Raw genomic sequence first — 25,894 nt, forward strand, 5'->3', positions numbered from 1 at the left:
GAGAGAGAGAGAGAGAGAGAGAGAGTGTAAAATGGTGCTATTTCCTGATGTCTGGAAGATGCTTTATTCCTTATTTACTTGCTTGCTACACTGAGCTAAGTCAAGGTCCCCTTTACCTGACTCAGAGCTTATAATATCCTGAAAGAGGACTTGGCTGGCTGGCTGGAACCCTGAACAGGAGCATTCCTTTTGGAGAATGAGGGTGCACTGCAACATTGGTCCCCCCCCCCCCAAGTTTTACATTTCAAGGTACTATTTTTTGTTGGGTAGAAATGCAAAATTTCCCTGGTGCTGTTTGTTCAGATACGTCGTTTAATACATTTTTAAGAAGGCAGTTTCTAATGTCAGGGTAAAGATAAAAATAGGCCAAAGTTGCGGTCTACAAAAGGGATAAACGGGGACTGTGAAGCCGATAAGCAATTCCTTTCGGCATTCCATTGTGTATAAGCAGACGCTGAAATGCCTATTTTTGCACATGAAATACTGAAAGTCCCCTCCTAGTACAGCTTGGCAGAGTATCAAATTTGATTTCTTTGTCTGATGATTGACTGGAATCTGATTGCTAACATGTCATTTTGTTTTTTGTCTGCGGCAAAAAGCCTTTTCCTCTTGGTTTCCTTTTTCCGTCTGCATCTTTTAATTCAGTGTCACCCCCATTTCCACAAGTTCTGAATGGGTGCAAGGAAGGCTGTGGTTACTGGGGGCAGGGTTCACTTTTATTTATGCATTGGAGTCTGTACTCCTCCAAACACAAAATCTGGTCAGACTGGTGACGCAAAGATGCCCTTTGGTTAACCCAAGTCTTCTCCTGTCTCTCTAATAACCTGATATTAGATGATGACAAAACATCCTTATTGATGGGCACAGGTATCTGCTCCAAGCTTTGGGGATTTATATTACTCCTCATCCGCCTAAGCGGAGGCTGGATCATGGCCATGGATTTTAAATGTAATGCAGATTTTGATATGCAAAACTCATGCCTCCTGATATAGATACAAAAATGGGCTATAGTTAGAAGGTTCATGGGTAGCCTCATTACGGAATCTTCCTTTTGATGAGAATGTACTATGGCGTCTTTTATCTTTTTGATATTTTTCCAGCATATCATTTTCAACATTGTAAAACATACTTTTATATCTTATACAATTTTTGTCACATCTGAAAATTTTTCCACTTAATTTACATTTCTTACTTCACTATTACTTTTTGTCATAGTTAAATATCATAACTAATGTCTCTCTTCTTTATCTCCTTTGCAATATTTCATATATTCCTCCTTACAAAACTTCTTGTAGTCCTACTAGCGTAATTTGTTGATTACATTTGTTCCTCAAATAATTCGCATATTTATTCCAATCTTCTGTGAATCTCTGGTACCGCAGGTTTCGAATCCTTCCTATCAGCTTATCCAATTCTGCGTCTTTATCTTTTTGTTCACACACACACAGACACACACACACAATGTATGATTTTGGAAGCAAGCAGACTCCTAAAGAAAACAGCATAACCACTAATCATCATTAGATTGCTCGGGCAACTGTGTCAGGTGGATGGGGTACAAATAATACATTATTATTATTATTATTATTATTATTATTATTATTATTATTATTATTATTATTATTATTATTATTATTATTTCCCCCTAATGCTTCATTCAATTAAGCCAAGCCAAACTAGACTCTCCTATCTCCTCCTCTTTCTTCTGGACTCTGTCTGCAGTCAAACTTCAAGTGCTATTTTTCTGCCCCGCCCAGTAGTTAAAGACTGAGAAAAGATTTCCAGTCAATAAAAAAATAAAGCCCCTTTGTTAAGACCCTGATCACCCATCCGTTGCCAGATGGTACCATTGCCAAATTAGTCAAAATTAAATACATATATATGCCTCCTAAAAACATATATATGCCTCCTACTGAATGCATTTAGAAAGCAGAGAATGTTTTCTTATTCAGGGACAATAATCTATCTTTATATTTGTTTTTTTCTCCGTATACAATACATAGTGATCTAATAACTTTTTTTTTTACTAGATCTTTGAGAGTAGAATCCTTGATTATTTCATCAGTTCTTCTGTCACTCTCCACAGGAACCTGTGGGTAATTTGCTTAGTAAATTCTTCTCTACCCAGGAGGCCTAGTAAATCTTCCTCTGTATATGATTTTGAAGTTTCTACACAAAAGGTGTTAATCCCAAGGTATTATTAATAACATTGTAGTGTTCTAATTATATATATATGAAGATGGAGTGAAGGGCAATGAGCACATTTTAAGATAATTCTGGGTTTTGTATGTGGAGAACAGGGGAGGATTTTTATAATCCAGTCACATCGGCGATACTCTGCAGGCCATGCAAAAACTCATACTGCTTATATCACAACATCTCCACAGGCATTTCTGGCTCATATATTCACAGAATGAAAAGTCTTCTTTTAAAAAAACCAAACGGGAGTATGCTTTACTTGGTAAGAAACGCTTTCTCATCCTGTCATTTCATACATATTTGATTGGCTGGTAAAAAGAATGCAACATTTCCCTCAGTGAATTGGATTAACTACAGAGGGGAAGAGATTCTGATGCTTCTCTCAATGAGATTAGCAATAAGAGCACTCAGTTGGGCTGGTCAGTTTGAGAACTGCATAACTCATTAAAGCAATACATAAATGGCAGAGGGAGAATGAAATGCAAGAACAGAAACATTCCCAGGCGTAAGTGCTTTGGAGGAAATGAACCCTGGGTAGAACTCCATGACAAAACATTGCAACCAGTCTCATTGCAACTTTTCATAATATCAGAGTTATTTTTGTTTATCAAGATTCAACTTAATTACAGATTTAGGGTTTAATTTGTGTCTACCGCTTGAGTCACATATGGGACAAAGGTGGCCCTGTGGGTTAAACCACAGAGCCTAGGAGTTGCCGATCAGAAGGTCGGCAGTTCGAATCCCCACGACGGGTGAGCTCCCGTTGCTCGGTCCCTGCTCCTGCCAACCTAGCAGTTCGAAAGCACGTCAAAATGCAAGTAGATAAATAGGTACTGCTCCAGCGGGAAGTTAAGCGGCGTTTCCATGCACTGCTCTGGTTCACCAGAAGCGGCTTAGTCATGCTGGCCACATGACCTGGAAGCCGTACACCGGCTCCCTCAGCCAATAAAGCAAGATGAGTGCCGCAACCCCAGAGTCAGCCACGACTGGACCTAATGGTCAGGGGTCCCTTTACCTTTACCTGTACCTTGAGTCACATATCCAAGAATTGACTTCTATATACAATAGGCAATTTCCCCTTCTAATGAAGGGATGTGGTTCAGTAATACACCACATGCTTTGCCAGAAAGTGGTCCCCAGTAAGCATCTCCAGCATTCCCAGTTGGAAAGACCAGGTGGCAAGTGATGCGAGAGCTCTTTACTTGAGATTTTGGGGAGCCATTGCAAGTCAAAGCAGGCAATACTGGGCTTCTACAAGACTCTGTCAACGCGTCCTGGAGGCTCTGCACGTTGGCCACCCGGGAATTGTCAAAATGAAGGCGTTGGCTCGGTGTTACGTCTGGTGGCCTAACATGGACGATGCCATCACTGCCTGGGTGTCCGCCTGTCAAGTGTGCCAAGAATCGAGGCCTGCACCACCGGCAGCTAAGGGACACACCTGGGAGATGCCAAAGACACCCTGGTTGAGGGTGCACATCGATCTGGCGGGCCCCTTTCACGGCCGGACCTTTACATATTTGTGTCTGAGCAAAGATGCTAACTCTGGAGTGGCTAAGAGAAATTGACTAGTGCAGCTTACCTGTGATTAATGTGTAGAGTGGATAGTAAAACTACTGGGTAAAATTACATGACCTTGGACTTAAGCATCACAAAAACATGATCCATGCACAGAATTCAGAATCTAGCTAAGCATCGTATTATGGTCAGGACGACAATATATAACATATTTTTAGACCTCACAGTATTTGTAGCAGTTATTGGAAGAAAAAACTCTTGTGGGACCCTAAGTTGTGAGGTTTTCTTTATTTGAGATACATAATTTAAAACCTCCAAGTGAGGTTATATTACACACACACACACACACACACACACACACACACACACAAAGAATGGGCATCACTACAGATCCATACTTGTGCTTGGAGAAATGAGAGAATACTAGAGTCTCAGTTTCCATGTAAAAAATAAAATTCTCTCTCTCTTTAAGATAGGGAATGGATGCTTGAAGGCACATACTGAATATATGCCCAGGAAGTGACATCTGTCTCAGTCTGTGATCAAGATTTCCAGCTCTTGAAGTTTCTATTTATATTGGGAGAAAAATAAGACAGCTTGCCTAACTCTTCCCTTCAAACACATAATCCAGAATTTTTAAACCTGTTAACTGTAAATTCTGAGACTATAAACAACTGAAAAGTCCCCATCTATTTTCTTCTTTCTCCTCCCCTCCCCCCAGATTCTAACTTCACTTCCATTATGGATTCCCACCTCATATATGCTAATTCATAAAATGGGTCCACACTGTGAAAAGGGCAGTGGAGTCAAAGAGTTGGCCATACCTTTAAGGTTACATGGGTCTAGTGTGGATGGTTGAACGGGGGGGGGGGGGGGCTGTCTACACACGGGCTTCCAGTGAGCTGAACCCCTGACTGTATAGGGCCCCAATTCATGGAGAGGTCTATGTATGCGGACTTTTCTAGCTCAGACATCAACGCCCGACATGTGGATGTTCGAAACTGAGGCAGGTGAGCTCTGCTTACAGCTTTTGATGCATGAATAGGGCTTAACTGATTCTCCCAGCGGCTCAAAACACTTTCCCCCCTAGGCTGTCCCGCTGTCAATCACCTAAAGAGCCCCACCAACTTTCTAACACACCCAGTGGTGTCCTGATAGGAGAGTAACACCTTGCTCTGCAAGAAGAGGGGGCAAATCCAGGGTTATCATCGCAGAACACAGGGCTCTTTGCAAGCAGGTCTTTGCTATGTAAATTTGCCATCACAAGAGGGAGCTCTTAATTGCTTTCTTAGTGAAGTCATTCTATTCAGTGCCTGAATCACAGAATCATAGAAGTGTAGAGCTGGAATGGACCACAAGGACCATCTTCCAGTGTTTCTCAACCTTTGTCCCCAGATGTTGTTGGACTACAACTCCCATCACCCCTGAGCTCTGGCCTTGCTAGCTAGGAATGATGGGAGTTGTAGTTCAACAACATCTGGGGACCCAAGATTGAGAAAGGCTGATCTAGTCCAATCACCTGCAATGCAGGGATTTTTTTGCCCAGTGTGGGTGGTTTAGATCATATGGAAAGTTTTCTAAGGGCCCCAAAAATTCTTGGAACTGTAGTTTAAAGCTGTTGAGTGTTGTTCGGGGACACCCCCCAAAATTCACTTTACAGAAGTGGGCATATGTTCAGGGTGTGCCTTCAAGCTTTCCTTCCCTATGTTAAGGAGGGGAAATGTTTTGTTTTTTACATCGAAACTGATACTCTAATGTTCTCTCATTTTTCCAGCTGAACATAAGTATGGATCTATAACAATGGTATAGCCATATTCTGTCTTTCTAGGAAAAAGACACACACCCAAATGCCTTTGTATTTAAGTCAGAAAAAGCTACCTATGAAGATACATGCTATATATCTTTTCTCCAACCTTTCTCCGATGAAAATAGGGACACCCTATTCCATCATCATAGGGATGCGGGTGGCGCTGTGGGTAAAACCTCAGCGCCTAGGGCTTGCCGATCGTATGTTCGGCGGTTCGAATCCCCACGGCAGGGTGAGCTCCTGTCATTCGGTCCCAGCTCCTGCCCACCTAGCAGTTCGAAAGCACTCTTAAGTGCAAGTAGATAAATAGGTACCGCTTTATAGCAGGAAGGTAAACGGCGTTTCCGTGTGCTGCGCTGGTGCAGGCTCGCCAGAGCAGCTTCGTCAAGCTGGCCACGTGACCCGGAAGTGTCTCCGGACAGCACTGGCCCCCGGCCTCTTAAGCGAGATGAGCACGCAACCCTAGAGTCGGACACGACTGGCCCATACGGGCAGGGGTACCTTATTCCATCATCATAATATTTTTATTATTTATACACTGGTTATCTGACTGGGTTGCCCCAGCCACTCAGTGGCTTCCAACATATATAAAAACATAATAAAACATTAAACATTAAAAAAAAAAAAAGCTTCCCTACACAGGGCTGCTTTCAGCTGTCTTCTAAAGGTTGTATAGTTACTTATTTCCTTGACTCAGGGGTGGCAAAACTCCATACCCTCTGATGAAAATAGGAATGTCCTTAGGGAAAGCGGAACATTCAGGGATCAACTCCGAAACCGGGACGGCTTCTTTAAATCCAGGACTGTCCCTGGAAAATAGGGGCACTTGGAGGGACTGCTAGTAAACATGACATTTTTTTCCCCAATCAAGAGAAAATTCAATTTAACACATTTATATCGGAGTTCCAAGCACTTATATTAAAGCCGTTAGGTAGCTTATAAAAAGGATTAGGTAAATTAATGGTCTCTAGGTCTGTCGCTGGCTATAGTCCATGATAAGTATCTCCAGATGCCTGTGAGCTCCCAGATGCATCTGGTTGGCCATAACTGTAAAAAGAATATTGAACCAGATGGATCAAGTCTGATCAGATGGAGCAGCACTTTTCATCTTAAGTTCTCAAAACAAGTCTCAGAATCGAGACACCATTGACAGCAGCATCACACTTGTTTATAGGCCTCACTCTGTGTGCATGAACATAGCCAGAATCTAATAAATTTGTCCCATGGTTTTCATGAGACAAATTTAGGAATTGTTCTCTATGTGCGAAGCTTCGTGGGAGCTATACAGAAGGTGGCTGAGGCAAGGCTGGAAGAGGAGAAATAATATGGAGGAACTTTGAGAACAGGAAAAGTGCCTTTACCACAACTAGCCCTTTGTCCACGAACATACGTATGACAGCAGGGCTTCCAAGATAGGGAACAAGTTTGTGGGGCCTCCTTGATCTACGGCACTTTGGTTTTAAAACCAATTAAGCACATACAGATGGCGCTGCACTGGAAAATTTGACTGGTTCCAAACTAGTCTTCGTTTTCTTCCTAGCAAAGTATTTAATTGATCACTCAATTTAAAGATTTATGTACAGTCAGGCAACACTTCCAGGATGATCAATCAAAGCAAGGGGTGTGTGTGTATACATATATGTATGTATGCAGGTTTTGGTGTACCCGTGAAAATCTACGAAAGCACATATGTATGTATGTATGTATGTGTGTATATATATAATATTTATTGAAAAGGTAGCAATGGTGGTGCCACAAAGGTGCCTCTAGGGAGGAAATTCAAAAATGAGGTGCCACCACTGAGAAGGCTCTCTGTCTCAATTTACCTCAGGGACCTAGAGGACAACCTCCCACTCTAACCTCTGTTACATAGCTCTTAAGCCTTGTAGGGCTTTCAAGGCAAACACCTGCACTTCAGATTGCGTACTTCGAACATATAACTACCACCAACCACTGAAAGTCTAATGAGCAAAAGGGGAAAAAAGGAGCTGCATATTTCTGTGAATATGCAGGAATCAAGTATTAGCACTGGGAAACCTGCTCAGCTAGGGATTATTTATAGACAAGCTGAATGTTGAATAAACGTAACCCAAGGATTAATTAGCTAAAGCCTTATGTTAACCAAAAACGAAGAAAGAAAGGCAACACTATCTGGTTAAATATTAAGGAGTCTGTTGTGTGTGCTTTCAGGATCCAGTTGCAGTTTCTCTGCTAACACAACGTAAAGGGGAGGGGGTACAAAGTTGTCAGAAAACCCTTATGTCTGAAGTTTATTAAAAATCATAAGGTAACTTGGAAAGTGCTGGTGTCCACTCAAAAAGAGATGGTGGTTTCTTGCCACCCTCCGATCCACCCACTGTGTAATCCAGTCCAGTCTTCCCCAATGCCTTGCTACAGCCCTGCAAATTGTTCATGCACTAGTCTGACATTTACATAAGTAATTGTTTAGGTTCGCAGTTGCACATTACTAATTTATATCTTGCACAGAGCAAGCTCTGGAGGCAAAAAAAGCAATCTGTTAAGTTATCAGCCCATAACTCTGAGGAAGAAAGAAAGGCAGCAAGACATTTTATCCTCCTAGGAAAACTAATCCCATATGCTGAGTGGAAAAAACAGAAGATGTAAATGCTCGCCGCTTAACAAACGGGTGAGTAAAATTATGAGCCACACTGAAGGCATAAATCTGTACCAACTATCTGTGGAAGGTTTTGGGCAGGGTCTCCTTCTGAGCAGGGGAATAAACAGGGAACCGTTTCACAAAGCCACGTTCAGCTTTGGACGGTGTGTGAAGCAATAAAAACGAAGGTGAGAAACCTCATGGACACCTGTGGTTTAGGAGATCGATCTTCTAGGTCTCCTTTGACAAACAACCACTAGTCCTCACTACTGCAGACATGGCCTCTTCTCTGTCATGTGGGTCTGCATAGACCCCAAGGTCTGTACTTGATGAGGGGAGAGAGAGAGAAAAATTGTTCATTGAATTCTAATTAAGCAATCCCTAGCGTGTATGTCCCATCTTCTAATGCAGATTCTCTGTCTTGCCTTATTTTTTGCTTCAGTGGCCCCTGGCTAAATCATGCCCCTTTCTTTCCCCTGCTCTCACGCACCATCATGTCTTCTATCTTGCCTGGACAGATTCTACAGAATATTTACATTTCCATCTATCTGTGCCATGGAGGAAGGACTACCATACAAAGGGTGCATCATTTAAAGCATGGGTAGGCAAACTAAGGCCCGGGGCCCGGATCTGGCCCAATCGCCTTCTAAATCTGGCCTGCAGATGGTCCAGGAATCAGCGTGTTTTTACATGAGTAGAATGTGTGCTTTTATTTAAAATGCATCTCTGGGTTATTTGTGGGACATAGGAATTCATTCATTTTATTAATTTTTTTCAAAATACAGTCCGGCTCCCCACAAGGTCTGAGGGATAGTGGACCGGCCCCCTGCTGAAAAAGTTTGCTGACTCCTGATTTAAAGGGTATAAGAAGATTCCTGCCTGCTCCATCAGTTCAAAAATCCATCTGCCACACAGCAATATGTTTCCAATAGAGGCCAGCCAGTTGCTTCCAGGAGGCTGCACAAGGATGGTGTAACACAGGGTCGTCCAACCCTCTGCCTTTGGGCCACACAAGGCCTACTTTTTAGCAGTCCTCAGCAACAACGTAAACTATTAGAAAAAAAATGTAAGTATGATCATCTTTGAATACCTTGAGTACGGTATCAGAAGCAATAGCTTTCAGTGCCAACAGATGGCACTGAAACATGGCATGACTACCAGGGATGCCAACTTCAATAAAATATGGGGGGGAGCAGCGTAAGCCCCACCCCACATAATTGATCCCAAGATGTGGTGCACGCACACCATTTGAATGGCAATGCCCATCAACTTGGGGGGCAGCCCCCTCAAATATTTTATTGGGGGAGCCAAAGGGACCTCAGCAACTAGGATTTGGCTCCTATGATGGCTACATATACGTACGACATCACTTGAGTCTTCACCTGCTTTCATATTTTGTAATTAATTATATATATTCAATTAAATATATTGTGTATATTCGATATTAACTATATTACAAAAAATTTAATTTGTGATACAGAAATTTAATTCAGTGTGTGGGCCAAGGGTTCTGTGTTGAAGTACTCTTGTGGCCCACTAAGTTCTTCTTTTAATTTGAATGCCAACCAGATCACCCCAAATCTGTTCATTTGCTCCCAATTTTCCAACAGATTCTGCTCCGGAACAATTCCATTACGCTCATCTAATACCCTCCATATGCTCCATTTCTTCATAATTCACCCAGAAATATTGGAGACCCTTAGATAAAAAGATCTGGGGCCTGTGAGTCATGGGCCCGGCCCCTCCAGGAACACCTCAAGTTTCGCAAAGGGTTTGGCAAACATTTCTGCCATGAATGAGAACCTCAAGCCATCACAGTGCTGTGTACACTAGAATTTGCATTGCTCTCCAAAGACATCGCAGAGCATTCTCCAAAGGGCTTTCCTTCATGTTTAAGTAATGTTGTGCAATGTAATGCCAACAGGTGCTTTCCATGTCGAAAAAAGATCAGAGCTGAAAGTGGCTGGATAGGATTGGTACCGCGAATCTCCTCTCAGCCGGCAGTCTGTAAGCTGAAGCGGCTGTGTAACAGAAGAACAATGTCTGGGAGAACTAGTAGTGGCAAGTTGACTTGACGGCAGTGCTTTGTGAACAGCAGTAGGTAGTCGAAGAAGGCAGCCTAGGACGCAACTGCATATATATAACTGGTGGCCATAATATCCTCAAGCCAGAGAGAAAAAGATGCCAAAGAAGAAGAAGAAGGAGAAATGTGAATTAGAGGTCATTATGGAAGATGGTTTGTATGGAATCACCTGTATTTGGTCACCATTTCTTGGACCTTGTGGGAAATAACTTGGCTTTAAATTCATACCCAATGCTCAATGAATATGTATTTGAGATTCCTTTGCAAGAAAAAGGAAAATCAGTAATTTGCACACTGTTAAGAATAGCAAAGCAGGAAAAAATAGAATTGTACATGGTTTTAAACTTGATTTGATTTGAACTGATTTTATAATGAAATGATTTTAGAATGTTATATTATTTTACTGTTGTTAGCCGCTTTGAGCCCGGCTTCAGCTGGGGAGGGTGGGGTATAAATAAAATATTATTATTATTATTATTATTATTATTATTATTATTATTTTCTCTAGCCCAAAGTTAGGAGATGTTTTCCCCACCCCCTTTTATCTACTGTTTTGCTGAAGTACTAACAATAAACGTGATCATTCCGTTTGCTGTTTTGCAGTCGGGATGGAGATAGATGGCCAACTGGAGAGCGACTCAGAAAGTGAAGGTAAATGATAGATTAATAGCAACTGCCTTTAATGGTGTTAAAGAATTTATTTTCCCAAGAATTATATGCAGTGTGTATAAACTGATGCATACAGGCAGTGACATAAGCAATTGTTCAGTGATTGCCAGACATTGGGGGGGGGGGTGTGCGCGCGCGCTTGCCTTAAAATGGGTGGCTAATCCTTTTCAGGCTGATGGTTTGGGCCAAAAGCGAGACCAAAAGGAACTGGGGGTGGCGGTGGGGTGCGTCCAAAAATGCTCTGGTTTCTCTTCAGATCGTATATATCTTTCGCCTTCCATGAAAATGTTTTGGCGTCACACAATTGCAGCTGGGAACTCGTGGGGTGGTCAGTATAAACATATATATATTATTAGGGGGGAAATAAGAATTGTAAAATACGGACAAATCTGGGGGTTCCTTAGGAGCCCACAAAACATTTTTTTGGCATCATGGCATGATAATGGAAGACCCATAAAGTTTGTTTGTTTTTTGTCAAAATGGAAATGGTTAAAAACTGGGGTGGAAGGCTCTTGGAAGGCTACAAAACCACATAGCCTTTTGACATTATGGCATAACAATGCAGGACCATAGGCGAAATCAAAGTGACAAACTGGAGGAGCAGAAAAATAAAATTGCAGATCCAGATGCAGCCCATGGGCTAAAAGGTAAAGGTAAAGGGACCCCTGACCATTAGGTCCAGTCGTGACCGACTCTGGGGTTGCAGTGCTCATCTTGTTTTATTGGCCGAGGGAGCCGGCATACAGTTTCTGGGTCATGTGGCCAGCATGACTAAGCCGCTTCTGGCGAACCAGAGCAGCGCACGGAAACGCCGTTTACCTTCCCGCCAGAGCGGTTCCTATTTATCTACTTGCACTTTGACGTGCTTTCGAACTGCTAGGTTGGCAGGAGCTGGGACAGAGCAACGGGAGCTCACCCCGTCGTGGTGATTTGAACCGCTGACCTTCATGGGCTACCTCTGCCTTAATACACAGTCTCTGGTTCTTATCAAGAAGTACTTTTGCCTATTAGATCAATGGGATTCTATTCTATGGGCTGAGTCAAACGTTCTTAGTGTAAATGACAATGTCAGTGGTTTGGAAGGGGTACAGTAGATCATCTACAGTGGAACCTCTACTTATGGACGTAATCAGTTCTGGAGGTCCGTCCGTAAGTTAATCCGGATCGCTAGTAGAAGCAGCGCTGTGTGCAGGCACATTCGGCGGCAGCATGTTTCTGCGCATGTGCAGACAACGGCAGCCGCTTCTGCATGTGCACGAACAGCAGAAGCCGCTTATGCACGTGCACGAATCGCAGCAAACCCGGTATTTACTTTCGGGTTTGCCGCGGTCACAACTTGGATCGGTCCCAAGTAGGGGATGGGAGGAAGATGGCACCGGGTCAAGTCTCAACTGAGTCTCTGCTGCATGAGTAGGAACTCTAATGACCAAATTACCCTGAAAATATCTGCCAACTTTTATCAGTAAAGGACTCTGGGAGCTGTTGGGTTAACTTTTAAACCTCCCCTCCCTTTTAAAGCTACTTAAATCAACTTTGAACCACCTCCATTGAAAAGCCCATAAAGCTGTGGGCTGGATAAAATAGCCCTATTTATTTCCGAGTACGAAGATGGTACTTACAAGACAATGTTGCAAAGAACTGGGGATTTCACCTTTACAACCTGCAACAACTCCCCCAATGAAAAAACAAGTAGAGGCGGCCGTAAGTAAAGGGTCTACTGTACTTCATCCCAAAAGAAGAATCAAAGTGTGCTGGACCTGAAGCATCCTATCAGACACATGCCCACCCGTTAATCTGAGAGCAAGGAGATTCCATCACCACTCAAAGGCAGCTGATTCCAATGAACTCCACTTACAGTTAGGGAGTTCTTTGTAATACTGCATTGATACTTTTGTGCTGTGGCACTGGTGAAATACTAAATCAATACTGGAGGGCTAAGCATGGGAGTGGAGCTGCAATGGAGTACTAAATTCACAAATTTATAGTTTTGGCAAGACTTACAGCAGTGATAAGAGGAGAAACAGACCAAAAACTCATAGAGTGGGATTGTGTAAAGGAGTATATGAAAAAATATGGATGTGAGGGCAATCTGGCTGTGACATCTGTCACCCCATTGATCGCCAGGGTTGATTCAGCTGATCTGGCTGGCTAGATCCCCTTCCTCCCTCACCGCTCCATGTGTGTCCCTCCCGAAGCTCCATGCTCGATGGAAGAGGACGACCATCCCAGATAGAAGGAGTGTACCGTTCTTCAGTCAAGGGTATACGATAGGAATATTGTTCTGGTATAAATGTATCGATATGCAATGAATGAAGTTTGCAGGGTAAAGATAAGGAGGAATTGGTTATAAGAGGTATAAAGGTAAAATAATATTAATAACACAACAATCAAACTTAAAATGAGAGAGGGAAATCATATACGGGTGGAGGAAAGACAAGATTATATGTAATTTTGTTTGGACTTTTGTATTATGGATTGATAATTTTCTTTTTTTTCATTTGTGGCTTTTTTTGTTTGTTTGTTTTGTTTTGTTGATGTTGTCTATTCTATTTGTTTTCAGTTATTGTAATTAGCAATTTAAAAAAATAACCCACAAATTTCCTATAAGGGAATCACCCATGGTATCGCCTACTATGTGAATGTCTTAAAAGTCTCTCCTAACATACTTGAAATAATAGTATTATTAACTTTTAGGGCACTTGACTATTACGATAGATGCACAAGTCTGTTATAGTGGTGTGATACAAAAACAAGACTGATCCAGAGACCACGACAGTCATTGAGGATGTATATTCATGCATCTGGTTACTTGTCTGTACTAGTAGGCTATTCCGTATTAACTGATGGGAGTTTTATTGAAAACAAGCATTTCTCCCTTAGATACAGATGAGGAAGAGGATGAAACGATAGTCAGAAGGAGGAATACAAAGGAAACTGCTAAGGCAACAAAAAAAGAAAATGCGAGGGATGCTGATAATGAAAGTGATGAGGATGATGGAGAGAGTTCCAGGAGGAAGAAAACAAATAAAAAGAAAAATCAGAAAGCAGGGGATGATGTTGATGGAGATGAAGAAAGTGAAATGGAGGAAACAGCAAAAGGCAAGAATAAGGGAGGAAAAACTGTTTCCAGCAAAGAGCAAAAAGATGCTGCAAACAAGAAAACAAAAGGGAAGAAGAAGAAAAAGAAAAATGCAGATGAGAGGTAAAGAGCATAAAATATGCTTAAGGACTTTGATATTTGGGCCTTGGGTACAGATAACTATTTACAAAAAGTCTATGCTTTTCTATCAGTTCTGAGTGGCACACAAACATTTAAATCACTGCTTTTCTTAGCAAAATAAACATCTGTGGAGTCCATTGCTTTCCCAGCACCACTTCTGTGTACTCCACGAAGATAAAATGAGATTTAATGATGTGTGCCTTTCAGGAGTAATGCAAATACAGTGGTACCTTGGTTCTCAAACTTAATCAGTTCTGGAATTCCATTCCAAAACCAAAGCATTTCAAAACGAAGGTGCGCTTTCCCATAGAAAGTAATGCAAAATGGATTAATCTGTTCCAGACTTTTAAAAACAACCCCTAAAACAGCAATTTAACATGAATTTTACTATCTAACGAGACCACTGATCCATAAAATGAAAGCAATAATCAATGTACTGTACTATAAAATAAATAAGACAGTATTCTAGATGATAAAAAAAATTAAAAATTCTTACCTGCACTGATGATAGTCATTGTTTGGATGGGGGGCTTTTATCCATTTCCGCAGTCACCCAATCAATCAATCAATCAATCAATCAGTAGCTGAACTGGGTTCCACACAATCACAAAAACAAATTAACTGGAAAAGCCTCAAAAACTAAAACGCAAAATAAATAGCAAAAACAAAAGTGTCAAACTTAATCCGTTCCGGAAGTCTGTTTGACTTCTGAAATGTTCGAAAACCAAGGTGCGGCTTCTGATTGGCGCTGGGGTCCCTGAAACAATAGCCGACAACTTTATTGGATGGTGCCCTTCAGCTCTCTATATTGGACAAACAGGACAAACCCTACGTCAAAGGATAAATGGACATAAATCTGACATCAGGAATCACAAGACAGAGAAACCAGTAGGAGAACACTTTAGTCCCCCAGGACATTCTATACAAGATCTCAAAGTAGCTGTCTTATTACAAAAGAATTTCAGAAATAGACTGGAAAGAGAAGTTGCTGGATTGCAACTTATTACCAAACTTAAAACCATGGAGAGACCTGGTCTGAATAGAGACATTGGATTCTTATCTCATTATTGAAATTGAAATACTTTATTGTCACTTGTACACGAGCACCTCCCACTCAGCTCTCTTAGTCTTAATTCCCCTCATTTACTGATGCACACCCACCAAACCCGAAAGTCAGTTGCCCTGTTGTTATCTTTTCATTCAGCAGCCTAACAGCCCATGGATAGAAGCTGTTCTTTACCCTGTTGGTGCGACTAATCATGCTTCTATATCTTCTGCCTGAGGGCAAGAGATCAAGAAAGTGCTGGCCAGGGTGTGACTCATCTCTGAGAATTTCCCTCACTCTCCTGAGGCAATGTTCTTCCGCTATTTCATCCAGCAGATTCACGGGACAGCCCATAATATATTGTGCTGTATTCACCACCCTCTGTAGGCACTTCCTATCAGTTGATGTCAAACCAGCATACCACACCATGATGCAGTATGAAAGGACACTTTCTATTGTGGACCGGTAGAAGGAGATCATCAAATATTGATGTGACATCTTTCTTTCGCAATACTCTGAGGAGATGGAGTCTCTGTTGGGCTTTCTTAACCACTAAAAAGCTATTTTTAGCCATCTCACCCCTTGCTTTTTCCTGTAAGACCATCTGCAGTCACTAACAGTCGTCAACAGGTTTACCACACCTATCTGCCAATCACCCATTCCCACCACCCTTCTGAGTAATACCCCTTCCCACCCTCTCAATATATATAAGGGTCTGGTGACTTCTGTTTCAGTGTATCTGAAGAAGTGTGCATGCACACAAAAGCTCAAACCAATGACAACTAAGTTGGTCTATAAGGTGCTACTGGAAGGATTTTTTTTATTTTGTTTCGACTACAGCAGACTAACATGGCTACCTACCTGTAACCGCATTGAAAGTTCAGCTTCCGAAAAACATTCAAAAACCGGAACACTTATTTCTGAGTTTTCAGTGTTTGGGAACCAAGGCATTTGAGAACCAAGGTACCACTGTAGTCTGTTGTGATTTTTGCTATCTAATGAGACCATTGATCCATAAAATGAAAGCAATAATCAATGTACAGTACTATAAAATAAATAAGACAGTATTGTAGATGATTAAAAAAAAATTAAAAAATTCTTACCTGCACTGATAGTCGTTGTTTGGATGGGGGGCTTTTATCCATTTCCGCAGTCACACAATCAGGCAGTAGCTGAACTGGGTTCCACACAGTAACAAAAACAAACTTACCGAAAAAGCCTCAAAAACAAAAAATAAATAGCAAAAACAAAAGAGCCAAACTTAATCCATTCCGGAAGTCCAAGGTGCAGCTTCTGATTGGTGCAGGTGCCCCAGAAACAATAGCTGACAGCTGCAGTGGATGTTCGGCTTCCGAAAAACATTCAAAAACCGGAACACTTATTTCTGGGTTTTCGGCATTTTGGAACTAAGGCGTTTGAGAACCAAGGTACCACTGTAGTCTGTTGTGTATTCAGGCATCAGTGTCCACATTTCATCCTTATTTCCATCCTTTATCAATAATGGATAATATTGACCAAGTCACCCAGTATCTTACATCTACCATCACATCACATGTTTACAGCCAAATCACATGTTTACTGAACACACAATAGCCAAAAAGTATGTGATACATGACAAGCTATCCATCTATCCATAGTCAACACCATCTATCTCTGTCATCAAATGCAGAGTGGGAATGAATGAATGAACTTTATTATGGTCACAGACCAGGATAAAAAACAAACAAACAAAACAAAAAAGATATAAATAAAATAGCAGGGTTGTTTTTTTAAAACCGATAATTGTTAGAGCATATTAGGACAAAGAAACAAGCATAGGATAAAACATCTGAATAAAATACAAGATTAAACACGGATAATGGATGGGTAAAAACTGATAATTAAAACAGATAAGAACTAAAAAGAAATAAAAACACGCAGTTAAAAAAACTGTAGGAGCATAAGAACTAAAAGACCCTATAAAAAGGGCAACAGAGGGGACCCAGCGAATTATAGGCCGATTAGCCTATTAAGTGTGATTAGTAAACTCTATGGAAAGCACCTCCTTAATAAGTTTACAGAATGGCTAGAGAATGAAGATATCCTGGCAATAGAACAAGCGGGCTTCAGACCCAGAAGGTCCACGACAGATCACTGCCTAACGTTACAACATCTCATCGACAAATACAAATCAGGTGGGCAGGCCTCACTATACGCTGCCTTCGTTGACCTAAAAGCAGCCTTTGATACAGTCTCCAGAACCAGACTCTGGGACAGACTACAGGGTACCAATATAGATCGAAGGCTCCTGCTCCTAATTCAGGCACTGCACACAAGCACGGCTCTTAGAGTCAGGTGCAGCCGCCTAGGACACCTAACGGACCCTATTAAAACCTTCAAAGGAGTCAGGCAAGGGTGCCTATTGGCCCCTCTACTATTTAATTTCTATCTAAGTAACATAGAATCTGCACTCAATGACTCAGAACTCCACCCACCGAAGCTTGCAAATCGGCATATTTCGGTCCTGCTTATATGCCGATGATGCGGTAATTTTATCTAGAACCCCCATTGGACTCAAAAGAGCTCTAAGAAAGCTCGCAGCATACTGTGAATCTGAATGTCTCAAAAAATCAACTATCAAAAGACCAAGATACTCGCTTTTGGGGAAAAACCAAAGCTTAGAAGCTGGGAACTCCAAGGCCATAAATTAGAAAAAGTCACAAACTACAAGTATCTAGGAAAGGTGGTACAGGCCTCAGGAACCAACAAACTACACATAAACTCCATCGGGAGTTCAGTGGAAAAAACCGCAAATTGTATCCTTAAATTCTTTAGAGCACAAGGGGGCTTCTTTGTCCCCGCAGCTCTAAAATTATACAAGGCTAAAACTTTGGCACAACTCCTGTATGGTTCCTTTTTGGGTCCGCCTTCCTCTGCTTTCTCCCCCCTTGAGAGAGTCCAATCTAGACTTTTTAGAGCTCTCCTCCAAGTCCCCAGATGTGTCTCAAACGCATAGGTGAGATTGGAAACGGGGATGATGAGAGTGGAGGCTAGCATCTGCCTAACATCAGTCTACAAATGGCTGACATTGAATCTGCTCCCCCGAGGGATAGCCCCATTAATCCTTTGTGACCAATTCCAGTCAGGCTGGCAGACTGCAGTCCTGAACACCCTCCAAAAACTGGGTTTTGCCCCTCAAGCCCTTCTAAGTCTGGGCTTGGGCCAGGCAAAAGCCATGGTCAGGCAAAGAATATTAGATACCGAGAGACAACAGGACTGCACAAGGTGCCCCAACTATAAAATTGGAGAAATCGAGAGAGAGATAGCCGCACCGGCAGCATATCTCTTCTTTCTTGTATCTAGAAATGCAAGGAGGGCCTTTACAATCGACAAAAGCTCGGCTCTTCCCTCGCCAGTCCTGGATGGAGCTTTTAGAAAAGTCCCCTATGCTCAGAGACTTTGCACCTGTCTATTGGGAGAGATAGGAAGCCCAGAACACTTGTTCTTTAGATGTCCCTTTTATGAAGAGGCACGTAGTAAGATCATTGATCCCCTACTGGCGAGGCTTACCGACCTCCCGCAAAAGCAAAAAAATGACCTTTTGCTGTTAGGCAAAGATCAGAAGATGACCTGGATGGTCGCCAGATTCTGTGTACAAATCTGTAGGCGCAGACCATCGCCCAACTCAAAATAGTCCGGCATGAAAAACCCCAAACTCGGTTCCATGGGTGACTCTGAGTCAACTCCCTGAGACAGTTTGTTGTTGTACATTGTTTCTAAATTTATTGTTGTACGTTGTTTTACAATGCAGAGTGTTTTTGCACATGTTACTCATGTTTTTGCAATGGAACACAAAACACGACCCTGTGCACATGACTGCACATGGTGAGCTGAACGCATTTGATGAGCTGATACATGCAAGGTTTCAAAGCACTCACCACATCAACAAAGGAATGAACTGTCCCTGGTCCTGGTCTTGTCTTTTTGCTCCTAGTTCTTCCTCATCTCCCAACTCCTCAGACGATGAGTCTCTATGCGAAGAGGAACTGGCCAAGCTAAAGGAGCAAGTGGAGGAGAAGAAGAAACTCATTTCGATCATGAGAAACAAACCCTGGCGGATGGCAAAGAAATTAGCTGTGCTGAGGTAACCTGCAACACCCCCCCCCCCCCAGTGATGTCCATTTTCACAAGGGATAGGTATGTGTTTAGGCTTCTCTTTCAAAACTGCAAAAACTGCCCTGCAGCCACTATATCACTTTGGGAAAGCAACCAATGTTTGCCATATCGGTTGCCTTAACAAGAAGAACACTGAAAGCAGGAATCTGTTATCGGTCTTTGTAACTGAAGGCCAGATGATGAGTAGAAATCTCTTCAACTGATATCCAGCTTTGGCTCATTTTATTGCATCAATTAAAACACACAGGCCTAAATGCCTGGCTTTCAGAAACCTTGTTGAAGTAAGCTCTCTGCTCTTCTTTGATTATTTATGCTTTTTGCTATATATACGAATCACAGTGATCCTTTCCCAAGAGCTTTCAGGTGTTAGACATTTGGAAACAGTTAGGGGAAACATAATGCACCAATTACTGATTTGTGGAGTGCAGCTGCCAGGCTCTTCCAGCGAATGACGCAATGCGCCCTCAGCTAATAATGTTTGCTGGCCAGCATCAGGGAGTGGCTAAAGCTCAATGGTACAGCGTACAGCTTGCTTGCTGAAGGTCTCAAGTTCAGCCCTTGGCATCTCAGCAGGTGAGAGGAGAGCATTCTGCCTGGGACAGCTGTTGCCACTCAGACCAGACAACTGAGCCAATTGTCTGGTTCATTATAGGGCTTCATGTGTACATTAACTGTTTTAAAACCTAATGGTTCATTATGGCTGTTTAAGAAGGCCCTTGGCTGAATATTTTCTCTTTTTGGCATATTTATGTTTAGTCATTTTGTTTTATTATAGTTTTGATTTTTCTGCTGATATTTTGATTTATGATTCAGTTGAACTGTGGGTTATTTTATATTCACCATCAATTTCAACTGAAAAATGGGCAGTATATTTTTAATAATAATAATAATATAGTGCAAAATGATGTCCAAATTATTTCATACAAAGACCCAGATGTAGAGCTAGAAGAGAAAGCAGAGCAAGTTACTAGATGCTAAAGTATCAAGGAAACACACCAGAAGGAATTAGGGTTGTAGTTAATTATGCCCTACTCTTTTTTTATTAATTTTTTTATTAAATTTTCCAACATACATTTATAGTATCCAATCTAAATTAATCACATATTTTCTCTTTTAGACTTCCTTCAACCTCTCTGACAATCATCCATTAAATCTGTAAATACGCATTTCCTAATTTTATATTGCATTTTATAAACCTTCACACACTTAGTTTTCATCAATACAATAGTCCTCTATCATTTACAGAACTTCTTGAAATCCCACTAGCGTTATTTGTAATTATGCCCTACTCAAGAGTAAACCAACTGAAATTAGTGAACTCAAGTGAGTCATGTCCAGTAACTTCAATGCCCCTACCAATTCAAGGCACCACAGAGAACCATGTAGATCAGTAACCCCTCATGGAAAAAAATGTAGCTTTTGTGATGAAGATACATCCTTTAGTACTCACTGAAAGTTTCAAATCTGAGTAAACTGGTCAGCTGACATTTGGAGTTTGTCAGTTGAAGTACCTAGGGAGGGAGACATAGAGAGGACTACCTCAACATAATGTGGCTTGCCATCTTACTAAGAAAGTTGTTCATGGACAATGATGCAACAATGACCAAGTCACTGTGCTGAGAGAGGAGAAACCATGGCAATTAAACCAGTTTACATTTATAGTGTAAATATCATCATGGAGGAGAAATGTTGGATAAGAACCCCTTTGTATAACATGACAGCAGACATGACTTCAGATTCCTTCATGATGAAATTCAGGCCTTGGCACTGCTTTAGAACTCAAGCACTGTGACTTCAATGGTTGTACTGCATTTGTGATCAACACAACGGTAAGTGTTAAAGCTTCTGCCAACTTTCCAAGATGCACTATTATTGCTGTTGTTGTTGTTAATATAACCACTTTTTCAAACTTTAAATTAGGGAGGCTCAAGCTTTTGTTGAAAAGTTTGAAGGTGCCTTGGGGAAAGGCAAAGGAAAAAAGTTGTATGCCTACAAAATGATGATGGCAAAGGTAAGCGACATGAGGAACTCTGATGAATGTAAGGTTTTTCCGTAATTTGTATGGTGCATCTTTGCTGCTGCACTTCATGAAAATGTTTTTAGATGGTACTTGACACCATCGAAATTAGCTAAAATTTACAAACTAAAATCCAACCTATGTTGGAAGTGTCAAGAATTGGAAGGGACGATGTACCATGTCTGGTGGGGCTGCAAAAAGGTAAAACATTGCTGGAATATTATACATGAAGAAATTTTAAAAGATGCTTAGGAGCCCCATAGAAAAGAAACCTGAGGCCTTTTGGGGAAAGATATTCCACAAGAAAAGAAAGTATTTTTCCTGGTATGCTACAGCAGCTGCCAGAACAGTATTAGCCAGTAAATGGAAAAGTGAAATAATTCCCTCCAAAGAGTATGTAAAATGAGTCATTATATACAACTGGCAAAATTTACAGCAGCCATAAAGTTACTGTAATCAAAAGTTAAGATTACAATGGAAATGCTTTGAAGATTATATAGATAAACACTGTTCACAAAACAATATGTTGAAATGTACGGATTAAGACTGTAGAGTTTACAAGAAGAATGATGTTTGAAATGAGATATGAAAGATAATTCAGATAAGGAATGTAATGTAAAGATTCAATATAATAGATAACAGAAATCGGGATGTGGTGAAGGGGAGTCAAGGGTGGGTGGTGGATTATATATGTAATTTTATTTATATTATCTTTTTGGTTTTGGTTTTGTTTTGTGCCCCCTTTGTATTCTTGTGTATTTCTGTATTGTTTGTATTGTTTTACAAAAAGAAAGAAAGAAAGAAAGAAAGAAAGAAAGAAAGAAAGAAAGAAAGAAAGAAAGAAAGAAAGAAAGAAAATGCAAACGCAGGAATTCAAAATGTTGAAGTTGAGTTTTTAAAGCCATACAGTGGTACCTCGGGTTACAGACGCTTCAGGTTACAGACGCTTCAGGTTACAGACTCCGCTAACCCAGAAATAGTACCTCAGGTTAAGAACTTTGCTTCAGGATGAGAACAGAAATCGTGCTCTGGTGGCACGGCAGCAGCAGGAGGCCCCATTAGCTAAAGTGGTGCTTCAGGTTAATAACAGAAGAGTGACTAGTGGGGTGCCACAGGGTTCTGTCTTGGGCCCGGTCTTATTCAACATCTTTATCAACGACTTGGATGATGGACTCAAGGGCATCCTGATCAAATTTGCAGATGACACCAAACTGGGAGGGGTGGCTAACACCCCAGAGGACAGGATCACACTTCAAAACGACCTTGACAGATTAGAGAACTGGGCCAAAACAAACAAGATGAATTTTAACAGGGAGAAATGTAAAGTATTGCACTTGGGCAAAAAAAAATGAGAGGCACAAATACAAGATGGGTGACACCTGGCTTGAGAGCAGTACATGTGAAAAGGATCTAGGAGTCTTGGTTGACCACAAACTTGACATGAGCCAACAGTGTGACACGGCAGCTAAAAAAGCCAATGCAATTCTGGGCTGCATCAATAGGAGTATAGCATCTAGATCAAGGGAAGTAATAGTGCCACTGTATTCTGCTCTGGTCAGACCTCACCTGGAGTACTGTGTCCAGTTCTGGGCACCACAGTTCAAGAAGGACACTGACAAACTAGAACGTGTCCAGAGGAGGGCAACCAAAATGGTCAAAGGCCTGGAAACGATGCCTTATGAGGAACGGCTAAGGGAGCTGGGCATGTTTAGCCTGGAGAAGAGGAGGTTAAGGGGTGATATGATAGCCATGTTCAAATATATAAAAGGATGTCACATAGAGGAGGGAGAAAGGCTGTTTTCTGCTGCTCCAGAGAAGCGGACACGGAGCAATGGATCCAAACTACAAGAAAGAAGATTCCACCTAAACATTAGGAAGAACTTCCTGACAGTAAGAGCTGTTCGACAGTGGAATTTGCTGCCAAGGAGTGTGGTGGAGTCTCCTTCTTTGGAGGTCTTTAAGCAGAGGCTTGACAACCATATGTCAGGAGTGCTCTGATGGTGTTTCCTGCTTGGCAGGGGGTTGGACTCGATGGCCCTTGTGGTCTCTTCCAACTCTATGATTCTATGATTCTATGATTCTAACAGTTTCAGGTTAAGAACGGACCTCCGGAACAAATTAAGTTCTTAACCCGAGGTACCACTGTACTTGAAATACATATTTTAAGCACAGTCAATGTTGAAATAAATGGAAGAACCAAACCGCTGCTAAATAGGGAAGGCAGTACGAACAAGGGTTCCTTACAGTACTTAGGTGTCCCCTCACTTTAAACAGGACTTCCCAGCATTTGTTGCCAAAGGCAAAGAAGCAAATGGCCTCTTTCAGGTCAAGGTGCAGAGTATCCAAGGCCAGTTAAGTTATTCTGGCACTTTTCAACCCACATACACCTCTCCTTGGGAGTAATAGCAATAATAATCAATCAATTTGCTGCCCTTTCATGGCACTCAGAAATCAGCTGCCTCACTCTGTCTAATGGTAAAGTATACTGCTGGAAAGAAGAGTCAAAGTAAAGTCCACTTGTTCTCCCTGTCATTGATCAAAAGAGCTCAATGTCACTGTCTAGTTGAAATCCAGCAGTTTTAGATGAGGGGCTCATCTTTAGTCTTTCAGGGCAGCAATAAATAATTTTAACAATTCCAAAATTCTGCCTGCAGCGCCAGAGCAACGTTACCTTCTACTGTGTTTATTTCCAGAAATGGGTCAAGTTCAAGAGAGATTTTGACAATTTTAAGACACAATGTATACCATGGGAAATGAAGATAAAAGAAGTGGAAAGTAAGTTAACATTTCTACTTATTTAATAGAATGTTTGTCAATACTTTTCTGGAATCCCTGAAAAGAATCTTCATAGACCAACCTTAACATCACAACCCAAAAATAATGACCTTTCCCTCATTTGAAACATCCCATGCTCGCTGTTTCACAAAACACTTCTTTTGTTTACTAAGTTTAAGCACTGCTTTTCAACTTCTGTTTCCAAAGCAGTGTACAGATAAAAAAGATTTCATTAAAAGAGCAAGCCTCAAAGCTACATTGCATGCTTTATTTTGGAGAACTTCAAGATAACAGACTTAATAATTTCGTTCTCAGTGTGGAAGGAGAATGCTACTTATTGACCACTTAAAAACTTGTTGTCTACAGCCAATCGCTATGCACCAAGGATTTCAACATATGCTGATTTCTTTGCTTGTCCAGTACAAACAGGGGTAATTGAAGATGTGCAGGAAATAACATTTTAATATTAGTCCTAAGGTTTCGATTTTAGTTTTTCATTGTTCTATGGGAATAACTACAACCCTCTTCAGGTTGATTCCCTGATATTTCTTTAGTTTTTCACATGCTGGCTGCTTATTCCTCATCAATGGTTTCCATTTATTCACTGAAGCCAGCAAGGGCAGTTGTCCCATGTCCTCAAAAACATGAGTACAGTGGTGCCTCGCAAGACGAAATTAATTCGTTCCGCGAGTTTTGTCGTCTTGCGATTTTTTTCGTCTTGCGAAGCACGGTTTCGGAAAAGTTTTGGAAAAGCTTCAAAAATCACCGAAGTCTTCAAAAACCTCAAAAAAGGCTACCACACCGCGTGCTATGAGTTGCTCCTCGAAGTCAAGTCACAACTGTATTAACGGTGTTAAGAAAAAGGAAACAAACTTGCAAGACGTTTCCGTCTTGCGAAGCAAGCCCATAGGGAAAATCGTCTTGCGAAGCAGCTCAAAAAACCAAAAACCCTTTCGTCTTGCGAGTTTTTTGTCTTGCGAGGTACCACTGTATGGTGTGTGCTTGCCTGAGGAGATGCCAAACTTGTGTTTTGAGAAGTTTTGTGGTGCTGATAACACCAAGGTTGCAGGTTTGATTCCTGTATGGGTCAGTTGCAAATTCCTGCATTTCAGGGGGTTGGACTAGATCAAGCTTCCTCAACCTCGGCCCTCCAGATGTTTTGAGACTACAATTCCCATCATCCTTGACCACTGGTCCTGCTAGCTAGAGATCATGGGAGTTGTAGGCCAAAAACATCTGGAAGGCCAAGGCTGAGGAAGCCTGGACTAGATGACCCTCAGGGTCCATTCCAACTTCCATTATTGTCACCATTGTCTCTTCTCCATCTGAACCATAGGTGCCAACTCCCTGCCTGAGCACCCACAAAATTCCCCATGAAGGGGCTGGGCACCCACAAATTATGGTGCCAGGGCATGACACCCATGGCCCCTGGCACCCTCAGTCACAGGGCCACGTTGGCACTCCTGATCTGGACTGCATCTGAATGCAGTCACAATGGCCAGTCAGTTTCCCTTGAGGCAGTTTCTCTCATTGATACAGGCAGCATAAGCAGAAAGTGTGTGGGCACAACCTTTCCCTCTGAAGCAGGTAGAACCATGTGGGCACAGTTTCTTTCCCTATTTTAGGCACAGCTCTAGGCAGAGAAGCATCAGGCAAGGAGAACGTTAAGTGGCAGGTGCCTCCATTGTTATAGGGCTTTACTTACAGGGGAGAGAGCTACCCGGCACCAAAGGCATTTGACAGAATGAAGGTTGACACAGGAGTGTCGATAGTTCACCAGCGATAAGAGGAT

The 25,894-nt window shown here is 41.7% G+C and overlaps 1 protein-coding gene across 1 annotated transcript in view; it reads left to right on the forward strand.

Annotated features, from left to right (window-relative positions):
* Positions 1–10,099: 10,099 nt before the first annotated feature.
* Positions 10,100–25,894, forward strand: part of TMC2 (transmembrane channel like 2) — a 58,580-nt gene continuing 42,785 nt past the window's right edge. Inside the window, 6 exon segments of the mRNA XM_077916358.1 lie at positions 10,100–10,374; positions 10,825–10,872; positions 13,771–14,110; positions 19,129–19,278; positions 21,231–21,321; positions 24,021–24,102. Of these exon segments, the coding sequence (XP_077772484.1) occupies positions 10,320–10,374; positions 10,825–10,872; positions 13,771–14,110; positions 19,129–19,278; positions 21,231–21,321; positions 24,021–24,102 (766 nt within the window). The 5' untranslated portion in view covers positions 10,100–10,319.

This window comes from Podarcis muralis, chromosome 12, assembly GCF_964188315.1.
Source record: "Podarcis muralis chromosome 12, rPodMur119.hap1.1, whole genome shotgun sequence".
Taxonomy (NCBI): Eukaryota; Metazoa; Chordata; class Lepidosauria; order Squamata; family Lacertidae; genus Podarcis; species Podarcis muralis.